We start from the raw sequence: 12,968 nt of genomic DNA on the forward strand, positions 1-12,968 counted from the left end.
CATCACACTCCTAGGGATAGAGGCAAGACTGACTGTAGTTCCCTCCTTTTTCTATATGGCCCTCTTGAAGGTAGAAGTGACACCCCTGGAAGCTTCCACTTCAGCTGTGTGAGCTATCCCACCATATTTCTGTGATCCTGAGACCACAGCTTTGCAACTGCATGCAGACCTCTAATTCCTCCTGTTTGTTCCCCATACTGTATGCATCAGCATACAGGCACTCATTTGTGCTGGTTTTGCAGAAGTGTGAGAGCTTCCCCCATACTGCTCTTCTCTCAGTATTTCCTTATTTGTGTGGATAATGCAGTACAACAAATGAAAAAAGACATAATGAGACTATTTGGAAAGCTGAAAAGGGCATTATATCACTGTTTTCTTGATGATAATGAAAGGCAGAGGTAATAATCACTAAAACTCAAAACAATGCCATCAACCCTGAAATTTTTAAATTGCAAGTTGGATACGTCTTAAATTTGTACCAAAACTTGGAGGTATCCAAGTCTTTACAGCTCCTTAGTCACATGCCCCCAAAAGCATACTCAAAAAAATAGAGAAGTCAAAAATAGAACTTTGCTTTTAAAACGGGGTGAAGGTTCATGAGGAGATGCTTTAATGGATTTTAAGGAAACTTATACTTAAAAAACCCATAAGCCTTATTTCCTATTATTGCTTCTTCCCCTTTTCCCTCCATATTCTACCAAGTCTGGGAAATGGCCTCTGAAATCTTAACTGGGAATCAATCGAGAGGCTGTCATGGCAGTAGAGGGGTAGAGCCAGAGCTTTGTCACACTGAGGGAAGGACTGATGAGGGAAATCAAAGAATAATCTGTCTTCTTTATACTTACAAGGTGAGAGAAAGGGAAAAGTAGAATGATAAGAGGAAGAGGAGAGAGTTTTTTTCTCCTTTCCTTCCTCCTCACCTACATTTTGGCAGTGCAGAGAGGAGGTAATTGTGGGAACAAACTAACAATACAGAGACAGATAAAACCCTGAGGGAATCCAGGAGAAACCTGGAACATACTGCCTTTCAAGTCACCAGTTCCCAATATGCAGATCATTTGACTTTTTAAGCCAGATTGTGTCTCTAACCTACACTGGAACTTAGCACTGTCCAATGTCTGGGTCTTCACAGCTCTCTGTCTTATCTCAGATGCCTTCAGGGTGATGCATGTACATTTTTTTCGTACTTTTAACTTAGGCATCCAAAAGGACTCCTGACATTGTTTAGGAACAGCAGAGGAAACCTAGCTTGGAGTCTTTTAAAAAGCTTAATGCTCACCTTGAATGTAATACCTTCCCCATAATAGAAACTGAGCCAGATTTCCAGCTTTTAAATAATTTACTGTATTAATTCATCATTTAGACACACCCATAGGTGTGTATTACACTCTTTTGTCAGATTCCCAAACTGAGTAAATTGTTATGTCTTGTGAAACCAGCAGAGCTAAGCTGATTTGCAACAGATATGAACTGGCCATTTAAATGACATATTATCAGGGCAAACATTGGTCTGGAAGTGAAATAAAAAGCAGATGCCAATCATTCTAATTCCAGAGCTAGAATTCTTTCTGTTCACCTCTCTGTTGCTCACCAGCTGATGGGTTCTTTCCTACTTTTATGTTATTGTTATTATTATTATTACTATGCAAGCCCAAGGACCATAATTCCTTAATTGCTCATGCTAAAAGTAGTAGTGTGAAGAGGAGATGCAGTATATGCTTATAGAAATTCAGAATGCATTAGGATACATATGCCAATATGGATCATGTAAGACTGATCTTAACACTTAGTATAGATCTTGCTAGACAGAATTCCAGCACATCATTTTAATAGAAAAGTATTTGCTCAGGAAAAGAAAACATTTTCTAAGTACTAAACCCTATATGGTCTGCATGATGAAAACGGTGAACGTAGTCAACAGTCTTGTTTTAAACTGCTTCTAAAATGCAGAGGTATACTGACTATGAAGTTTAGACTAAGTAAATACTTAATGAAAGCAAGAAATATGCATTTTATCTGAATGAAATTTTACATTCTGAAAAAGAAAGAGTAGTTCTTTCACCTGGCATGTTGTTTCTTCTATCTTCTTTCCTTGAAGCAAATGTATCCCATCACCAATAATATTATCTTTTGTGAATGACAGCAAAAAAAAAAAAAAAAAAGAAAAAGAAAAAAAACATGCTTTAAAATGTCCTGTTTTAAGTTTTTCTGAGGAAAATAATTTAATTTGATGTTTTCAGATGACATTTTCACTCTCTGAAGTTCATCTTGTATTGTTTAAGCATGCATTTTATTTCAAACTGCTTTGAAGTAAGGCTACAGAACAAACTGGCAAACTGACTCACATAAAGAAAGTTCATTCATGCTTTCTTCTTAATCTGTACTTAGCCCTCTAAGAGTTTACTAACCCAGAAACCCACCAGGTGCTTCCTCTTGCCCTACTAATTTACAACAGAAACTCTAGAATATTCACATAGAAAAAATTAAGGACAAAAACGAACTTTGCAATTGAGAACTGTTTAGCTTAGGTTAGAGTAGAAATTGCTTTTAAAGGATGAATGCCCTCCCATTTCTTCTAAGAAATTAATGGTTTACATGGGAAGAGTCTTTACATGCATTACAAAAATGAGCAATAATAGGTCAAATAACTCTTTGAAAAGTTTACTTTCAGTACATCTACTTTGAAACATCCACTTATTACCAATGTTAATGCAAAGCATCCACCATTATAATACTGTGGAAAGCCCCTATTGATGAGATTCCATCAACACAGATATCAGAGGCACTTCATTATTTCATGGGAAAAAGATAGTTGCTAATCACAGCACAAAATGCTATCCATTTTTTCAAAGATACTAGAAACCAGTGGGAATGTTTGCTGGTTTTATTTTGATTTTTTTTACATGAATCCTAACTTGGCATCTTTATTGCTGCTGAGGAATACCTTGCAACACGAGTAGTTCTCCTGTTTGCAAAAGGACAGCTTATTTAACATATAGATTCACAAAAACAGGCAAGTGAGGCTGATTGCATTGTTTTATCTATGATCAACAGAAAAAGAAAGATTAATTCAGTGAATAATCTCAAGAAAATGAGATTCTTCTGTTATTACATGGAAAAAAGTGTTTGAATGTGATAATGAAAATTTATATTCAAAGAAATAAGCAAAATCTTAATTCTCAAAATGCTTATGCTTATGTTGGGATTAAATGACACTACAATGTGTATAAAGCTGTACAGAAAAACCCTAACTCACGTGAGTGAAACAATTAAAGGGCGACTGTACAGGCAAGTTAGCACATACATTTTCATGTTATTTTTAAGCAAATTCTGAGTCAAGAGACATTTTTAGGATTGTAATTTTTTTTCCTAAAAGAAAATCCTCTGCTAACAATAATCATAACAAATAACAAATAACCTTCCTCACGGTTTCACAAACTCACAAATTACAATCTGGGCTTTGGGCAAAAAGAGCAATAGTCTTTTAAAGTGCTAGCTCCACCCTGAAACCATAGCTCAGATGCTTAGAAAACCCCATCAGTTTCCTTTATTCACCACGTGCATCAACAGGAAGAGGAAAAAAGTGAGTCACTGAAAATTTTATTGCATGAATTTGCCTTTAAAGGCCTCTGCAATAGTTTCTGTGTTAATATGACAGTGTTTCTTCTACAGACTTAATGGTTACTATAAAACCAAAAGCTTTGCAAAAACATTACGTTACATTCCCAAAACTAATGTGACTGACCAGATTTTAAGTTGTCTCAAGCACCTACAACTCTCCTTGAAGTCACTGAGGGCCAGGTGTCTGACAATCCTGTTAAATATAGAGCTAGCTGGACCTCTAGAAGCAGCATAACTCACTTCAAGCAGTGCTTACGCAACACCAGATTAACATAACTGGGTTGTTCCTGGTCCTCAGGCTAATTTGTTTTCATCTCCTGCAGGCATCTCTGCACACTGTAGCCCTGTGCTCTGAAAGCTTACTCTAAAAATGAAGTCTTGAAGTGTTCAGCCCTTGCCCACACATCCTCTTAATGTCTAGCCCCAAACAGTATTATTTGGTAGCTGTTTGCAGATGAATAACAAAGAACCGTGGGGCAACATATAACGTCCTTAGTCTGAAAGACTACAATCAATGACACTGTTTTTAATGTAATTTAATTCAAAACCAAATGAACAACAGCAAGTTATTAAAGCAAATCTTAGTGGTTCCCTCAGCCATGAGTTCTTTTGCTAGCCATAACAATATGCATCCACAGTACTCTTAAATCTTGCTTAAATCAGCTCTCCAATCCACTGAAATATGGAATAGGGTATTTGGGTAAACAAACGCACAAACACACATGCAAAATAAATCTGAAAGTTGCAGTGTTCTTTTCTTCCTGATCTGGCAACGAACACCAGTCACTTTACTGTGGAATGAATTGGGCACAGTGGAGAATTAAGTCTGCTGACTCTGAGAGGTGTCAGCTCTTTTCTCTTTGGCTCTGTAACACTCTTTTATGGAAGACCAATAACTGTGAATTGCATAGTCAACTTTTTCAATAGTGATGCTTTTAGGCAAATCTAGTACTGATGATTTGGGTTTGGGCTTGTGAGCAAAGACTACTCCCACTACTTTATCTATGGAATATACAAGTTTTTTCTGCCTTATCACTCTAGAAATCTGATTTTTTAAGCAGTAATACAGCAGCATTAAGGACCTAATCCAAAAGCTTCCAGTGTCAGTGGATGTCTTTTAATTTAATTCAGTGAGATTTGGGTCAGGTCAATGAATACAGCCCTGAATAAAGCAGAGAAGTCTATGCTGGCCACCATGCATGGCTTATTACATCTAACAGAAATTCATATTATGCAACAGACTTACAAAGCTTGAAGATTATCTCTGTTAAGAGAAAGGTTTGATCAATAGGGCCAAATTGATTGATAGTGATACACTGTAAATCTCCTTGCAATGGTTTGTGAAGGCGACTTCTCTTAAAATAATTTTACTGCAGTAGGGGAAGGGAGGCTTTTATTTAGCTGCCAGTTTTGCTTCCTGTATCCCTCCGGGCCCCTGCCCTTCAATTACAACACTTGTCAGCTTTCAAAATGTGCACTGCTTCTTTTGCATGCTTTGGATGTTTTAAAGGGTAAAAACATCTTGAGTAGAAAAGAGACTGGAGGAAGGTCAAAAAGTTCTGCTTTCTCATTCAGCCTCTTTCCACCTCCGAACTGACAATCTCTGAAGTATGTTGAGGAATCATCCCAAAATGTTTTTGGTTAAAAGTAAGGCTTGTCTGGAGAGAAATGCCTACTATTTATTTCACCTCTCATTACAACCTTTCCCCTTGAAAGACAATAAGATTTACTGAAGGTCCCTTTCCCCCTCATCAGTTCATCACAAGATGATGAAATTCCTGTAAATTTTCCTGTCATCTCTTGTTTCTGGTTGTGGTTCCAAGAGACCAAATTTGCCCATACATGGGCAATAGAGTATTGCAATTTCAGATCTATTTTTCCAGCATTTCAGAGTTTATCTTCAAATGGTGAAGAGAATGAAATCCAGAGGGGAAACTGCTCCCCTGTCCTCTGCTTTCTTTGGCATATCAAGGTAACAGCGGAATCTCCCAACAGTGGAAGACATCTAGACCATCTGTACAGGAGATATTAAAAGTTAAAGGTATGGCCGTCTTCTCCTGTTGTTGGCATAAGCAGAGACAAAACATGCATCCACTTTAATCTCATACATCTTCGTTTCTGTTTCTGCTCAGCCTTGTCTGGTTTGGTCTGATTAGGCAACTATAACAGATCTACCTTGACTTTACAAATATAAATTCCATTACTGGAAGCAACATTAAGCAGATTATCAAGATTTTTTTTTTTTTTTTAAAAAGTCCAGTTTGTGTTTAAATAGACAGGGTGACTGCTCACTTGTTCTCACAGTTATTTTAGTGAAGTTATACTGGTCAACTCTTAACAATGATATAAGTAACTTCCCAAATATTAGCTACAAGGTTGCTTCAATAAAGTTGGTCAAAATCGGTTTAGAAAGAGAATTGGACAAAAGAAATGCCTACAAAATTTTGCTAACTCTCTTTTGCAATTGTCACAAGAGCAGTATAAGGTATACGGGGAAAATGGACTCCTACTATAGGTTCATATTAGAGTTGGCAATCGCAATACAACATGACTATGGCAATTTACTGCAGCAGAAGTCTTCTTTGTTCTTTGGCCTGTGGATACAGTGAGTTGCTCACCAAGGATGTTCTTAGCTTCCCAGTTTTAAGGTAAGCTTTATTTTAACTGCATTTTTTTTTTCCTTGAGGACAAGATAAATTTCAAAAAGCCCTTGCAAATTATTTAGCTAGATTATTGGTGAAAAATGAGAAATTTTCCTAGGTGCCCTTTTAAATACTTTGTGAAAAATGCAAAATCAGCTGAAATACGCTTAGCAATTACCTTCAAGCTGACAGTGCCTTCTGATGTACGAATCATTCTCCGGCTTCCTGGAACCCTGCCAAAGTGTGCCATTCAAATTTTTCCTGTCTAAAGTAAAAGCACAGAGAGCAGTCACCTGAATTCATAGCAAACCTGTGAAATAACAGGAAAGTCTATAAAAATAGCATCAGAATGCAAATCAGACAAGCTTGCAGAACACTGTAGCATCTGCTCAAACACAGAAATGAATTGATGATTTCACAATATAGGAAATTCAATGAATAGATGGCATTTACTGTGGGCAGACTTCAAGATTTATCATCTTTTTCTGCTGTCTAATACCTCATTTAACACTGTTGAAACATGATCAGAATAATTGTTATCTTAACCCTTGTTTTAAGACCTAGGAGCCCACGGAACATCTGTGCCTTTATTTTGCTTCCAGGAGTTGTATACATATTATTGAATTTTACAATTACAAGTTAGTGTGTTAGCAAGAAATTGCAGCACAGATGCCCACACATGCTCCAAAGCTAGTACTGTCTCAGCTTGAAAGGCAGAAACTAGCTTGTCTTTGAGAACAAAATGGCCAATGTCCTGTTCACTCAGTGAACTTCAAAGTGGTCATGCTTCACAGCATATTGATAACCATTAAGATTTTGTGTTTTCTGGGTTTGTTTTCTGTTTGTTCTGTTGGTTTCTTTTTTTAATGTTGAGTTTAACTCTATGTTAGAATATTATCTGTTTGAAAGTATTTGTAGATTCTGTAAAGTTCTATATGAAAGTCTTCCCAGTGCAGGACTACAGAATGAAGCCTTAACACAGGGGAAATTTCATCTCTATGAGACATATTGTTACGAAATATAGCTGCATTGTTACAGGCAGATACAATAACCTTTTTACTCAGTAAAGACTAGATACAACAACTAAACCCAAACTCCAAAGAATAAATGAATGTTAACTGGAAGCTCTCACTCAAAAGCCAGGCATTCATCAGGTTTTAAGAAACGGATAATTGTTTCCTATAGAAGTTTTACAAAATAGAATCACAAGCATGAATAACAATAGGCGGGGTGAGGATGTGTTGAAAAAAACCCCAACCCTGAATTTCTTCTTTGGTGAACTTTTTTTGTGAAAGCTGGAGCAAAGTAGTTTAGGGCATGAATCTGAATTTGATTAGATCAGAGGCATTTCATTTTTTTTAAATCAATTTAAAGAAATACTGGACATGTTGAGTATTTCTCATGCTGTCCCATAATATGGTCTTTAAATCTCAATTTGGCTTTTATGTTTAAATATTTGTGTTCAATATCTGCCTACAAACGCGACTATGAAAAGCAGGTAGAGGAGGAGAATATACTGACAGTTTAACTGCATTTTTCCCTTTCCTTTAAATTTGCTCCAACAACTGTAAAGCAAATCAGACCCTTAACTGAAATTGTCTCTGTGAGATTAGCACAGGTATGCAGCAAATTATTTACTAACCAAATGCTTCATTTTCAGACATGGACTTCTGGATGGATCTAAAAGAATTAAAAGAATTTATAATTAGCTCAATGTCAGAATGAAAAATGAAACCATACAATCAAATACGGGTATTTTAAAACTAATTATTCAAAGCAGGGCACAGGGTTTTAGCTGTGCAATTCCTACCAGCTTTTATTGGAGTTACTTGGCTTTTATCATTCACTCAATCGACTATTCCTACATATCACACAAAACTCCAAAAGCTTCCGAGTATTCATTCTGTAAAAATACGTTATTCAAGTTTCTTTCTTTTGCAAATGAAGAATCAGGGAGCCCAAGAGGAAGAAAATAAGGGGTACTTTTCTTTAGGTATGATCTGAAGCGTCCTACAACTTTCAGAAATTAGTGTCTGAAGCTTGGCAACATAATAATGGATTGAAACAGAGATACATATGAACATACTATCCCCACAACCTTGAGTGACGTTGTATTGCCCAAATAAACTTTGAGCCTTTTGCACATTTACATCAAGGAATAGTCCTAACTCATGCTTACTTCTGTGGTCAGTTGTTTACAGACAATGACTTACAGAATATACTAATTTAACAGAAGATAAAAAATCCTTGAATTAACAAAGCTCTACCCTGTGAAATATTTTGTTTCACTTTAGTAATAAAAAACTCCAATGGAGAGTAATTTATGAGCTGGTGGATGAAGCCAGAAGGTTATGTTACATGAGACCAGAAACTGTCTAATCTGTGACAATGATCAGCAGAAGGGAAAGAACACAGAAATTGAGATCCATCTCCCGGTTTCAGGCATGTAGGTGCTGGAGGTTTTCCTGAGCAAGAGGGTGCAACTGAACTGTTGGTTTTTTTAAGGAACTGGTCTGTACGTATTAGCTCCTTTTGAAACCACTTCAATTTCATATCTTTTTTTTTTTTTTTGCTTCCAGAGTTCCACAATTTAGTTCTTACTGCCTGCACAAGGCGTACTTCTGTTCCTTTCATTGGTCCTTCCTTGTTGCCCATTTCAAGAAAAACAGAATAATAATTCCTCTTTCACTTTCTCCATATCCACAGAAATACCAATTGAAAATCTCAATATTATTTTAGCGGGGGTGTCATGCCAGGATGACACTGGATATCTGGATGGCTGGACATTCACAATGAAATAGTCTTCATCACAAAAACTTTTCATGTTGGATGAAACTCTTTTCATTCAGCTTACTCTTTTTTTATATTGATTAGTCAAATGATCTAGACAAACTTTGTAAATTCTGATAACTAATTTAGAATAAGATTAGTTTTAGAACAGAATAGTTTTATTTGCATTGCAAGATTTGACACTATGAGCTATAGACTACTATTTCTACTCCTGGGGCAGACTTAGTTCTGATCTAGGTGATTGCACCATATTTGGTAGAGCTTGGTATGGGAATACCTGGGTAAGGCCTACACAGTAGTTTGGCTCCCTTAAATATGTTAAAGAATGATGAGGAAACCATGAATAATGGAATAATATCCATACTTTAATGAATGCAATTTTGGGATCATTTTCACAGGGCTGGTCACAGATAGCTGAGATCTCACAGCTCTCTATTTGCATGCATCTCTCTATTTGCAGTTAATAAGTTACTAGTGTTTTTGTCAGATGATCAGAAATAGATTAAAGCTGTTACTTAAGACGAAGGAACCCTTGATTTTCTTTGAAATCTTAATTTATTTTGAAATTTCTCAGCAATAGATATAGAGAGCATTGATGTTCTGAATTTAGTGTAGCCCCACTAAAAATGGAGGAAAATACCCTAATTCCAGGGATTTTCATGTCTGTTACAGCAGACAGATAGGATCTGTCTTTATCATTCCATTAGACAGGATTTCAGATTTCATCTGAAGGGGACCACTTCAGTAATGCAATAGCCTTTAACCTGAAGCCAACAAAGAATTTTCAGAAGAAATTCCTCTGCTTACTAACATAAATTAATCATTAGCCCAAACCATAGCATTGTGTCTTAATAACTGAATGCAAAGCATGATGCTGTCACAAATATACTTGATAAAATACAGTCTGACCTGCTTTATCAGAATAATTGTGCAAACTAATTTTTTACTTGGATTAAAAACACAAACACAAAGAAAGTATTCAGGAGATTATCGGGTCAATGGTGCAAATGTGTTATAAAATAGGTTACCACTTCAATCTTTAAAAAGAGCAGACATATGGTTAAACCAAGCTCAGATTAACTGCGTTCGATTTTAGTTGTCCTTGTTCTGATATTTTGGAAGAAAGCTTTATGTATATGAAAAAAATCACGGCAAAAAAGGTTTAGTAATGCATTACAAGCATGTTACTTGCTTTCCAACTGCAGCATTAATATGTGTAACTATAAGGATTAAAGCAACACTGGTAAACATTAATAAATCAAGCATGAAAGGTACAGACAAACATAGTGACACTGTGTAGACCTCAGACTGGTCTCAACTTACTTTCTTTTTTTGGTCAGCGTGTTCTCAAATTCAGGAAATTCCTTTTAAAAAGAGAAAAAAAGTCTATGAAAATCAAAACTGTTTAATTCAAATATAATATTTTCCTCACTGGAAAGACACTGAATAATACACTTTTGATGAATGTTTTTAGTATCCACTAATATTTACAGTCTTTCTTTTTCCAGCAGCTGAAGCTATGGAGGACTTAGTGCAACAGAGAATATATGTAATTATGTGTCCTGATTTAGGAGGCTTCACTATCCATGGCTCCCAAGAAGCTGACAACAGTAATACTCCTGAAAAAAGAGAGAACAATACTCTTACCCCAAAATGAATATCCCATTTCTCCAATAGTATGATTCTTTTACATTTTATGAGGATAAAATAACCACACATTACAATGGGATGCGGCTGTCTGAGGGACATGGAAGGATGCAGACTCTGTAACCCCGTTACATGCAGAGAAATGTGGAAGAGAGCGTGAAATTCTGCAAGTAAAATTGAAAGTTGTGCACATCAGCCTGGCAAAACTCTGGGGGTCCCCAAACAAGAATCAAACACTGGTTTGGAGGTAAGATTACACAGCCCCCTAGGCCAAGATTATATGTACCCTGACAAGATGTGGGAAGGGAGATAAGAGTTACATGGGTGTTGAAAGAGTGAACAAAAGGCTGCCTCACTCTGCAAGTAATGCCAAAACATCTTACTGCATCTTTGCTGTCACAGTTACCCTGGGACTAGAAGTTAATTTTAACTCTAAGAAAACCCGAGGATGTCATGCTAGGACAGAAGAGATCTCTGATCTATTTTGATATCTCCTGAGACAGAATATCAAAGCACTGTATCACTTTCATATCTATTTCTTCCAGCCTGGAAAGCAGAAACTGGGATAAAAATGTCCATGATGAATGCCACTTCAAACTGCTGTGCAACAAGAGACATTTAAAAAAACCCAACAAAACCATTCATTATTTTATAAATATGAAAACTTCAGTGTATAGACCTATTTTTCATGTTCTTATGTTTAATTTATTTCCTTCGTGTAATACTATCTGAATCTCCATGGCTCTGACCACAGTAATTTAAAAATGTCATCCAGGTTGCATGATGAAAATCCAAAACATGTACTAGATAAAATTATGTAAGTGAATAATTGAGCATTTTATATTTTTCTCCTTCTCCTGGTAAAACCCACCATAGATTTTTTGTTAAGCTTCTTCAGGAGAGGACTGTTTACTGCACTGAGATTATTTTAGCTGACTGTAGGAGGTACTGTTAGCACCTGGGTATTTGTGAATACTAATAATTGTAAGCAGTTTCCACAGATTTGTGGGGTTTTTTGCATGTAGGTATTAGTTCGCAGACACTGTGTGCAGACCAAGAGTATACAGAACTTATCACCTACTTTGAAATACTGCAAGCAATGTAAGATAAATTTCTTGCTGAAAAAAAATTACCATTTTAGTCTTGGGACAAATCTTTTCAGCAGCTCTAAAGAAATGGCTAGATGAGGTGCACTGGCACACAGAGAAGTTGAAAAATGTTGAAAAGGTGATTTGCAGGCTCCTTTAAAAGCGTAGTGTCAACATCTCTTTAAAAAAAGATCAAATATTTGATTTCAGAGAGGCTTGTTAGAGGAACTATTATGAATGGAGGTCAGAGACCAAAGGATATTGTAAATTAGAATCTGTATATGATCCAGGTCAAAAATTGGAGACAAGACCCCCTCTAAACCTCAGAGTGGCCATGTACCTGGAAAGACTATTAATTCTTATCTTCACATGCCAAACACCTGGTGTGGAACATATATTGTAGGTTTAATCTTTTGCTCCATGATTTGAAACCAGTGCTTAAGCATCAGTTTCTTAAAATCCAGCAAAAGATGCATATATGGCATAACATAATACACTGGGGTGATACTGACATGAATTCACTGAATATCAAGGGATGCAGTGCCACAGTGAAAAATGACAGCGGGTTTAAATGGTCACTTAAAAACAGCACCTTTTATACAACCCATTTCTTCCTGCTATGTCTGAATCAGCTGGTTAAATTGGGTGTCCTGGATTCAGCTGGGATAGAGTTAATTTTCTTCCTGGTAGCTGGTACAGTGCTGTGTTTTGGCTTTAGTTTGACTAAACGATAACTCACTGACTTTTTAGTTGTGGCTAAGTAGTGCTTTACCTGATCAAGGACTTTTCAGTCCCACACTTTGCCGTTGAGGAGGGACACAAGAAGATGGGAGGAAGTACAGCCAGGACACCTGACCTGAACTATTGTTGTATATTGGGGTACAATAAGAAATTATCCTTGTTTGTACTTTTTTTTTTTTAATATAATTTCAGTATTTGACTACACTTAAAATTGTAAATAACTCAAACTAGAAATTAAGCAATTTTGAAACATTTTTTATCTTAGAATGTAAATTAAGGTCAATCTAGACTCTCCACATTCTCCAAAGTGCATAATTACCTTGTTTATGGGAACAATTCTTTCTTTCCCTATCTCCAGTATGAACAATCTGCTTCCTAGAAACAAACTGCGCATGACATTTAGCATTATGAAATTATTAATAAAGTCCCTTCCTCCCTG

At 36.3% G+C, this 12,968-nt stretch overlaps 1 protein-coding gene across 1 annotated transcript in view; it reads right to left on the reverse strand.

The window, feature by feature from the left end:
- SAMSN1 (SAM domain, SH3 domain and nuclear localization signals 1) overlaps positions 1 to 12,968 on the reverse strand; it is an 80,993-nt gene that overhangs the window by 64,007 nt on the left and 4,018 nt on the right. The window contains exons 2-5 of the mRNA XM_065676726.1: positions 10,377 to 10,417; positions 7,906 to 7,943; positions 6,442 to 6,528; positions 2,063 to 2,127 (exon numbers count right to left, since the gene is read on the reverse strand). Of these exons, the coding sequence (XP_065532798.1) occupies positions 2,063 to 2,127; positions 6,442 to 6,528; positions 7,906 to 7,943; positions 10,377 to 10,417 (231 nt within the window). The remainder of the gene's footprint in view (positions 1 to 2,062; positions 2,128 to 6,441; positions 6,529 to 7,905; positions 7,944 to 10,376; positions 10,418 to 12,968) is intronic.

The sequence above is a fragment of the Lathamus discolor genome, chromosome 4 (assembly GCF_037157495.1).
Source record: "Lathamus discolor isolate bLatDis1 chromosome 4, bLatDis1.hap1, whole genome shotgun sequence".
NCBI lineage: Eukaryota > Metazoa > Chordata > Aves > Psittaciformes > Psittacidae > Lathamus > Lathamus discolor.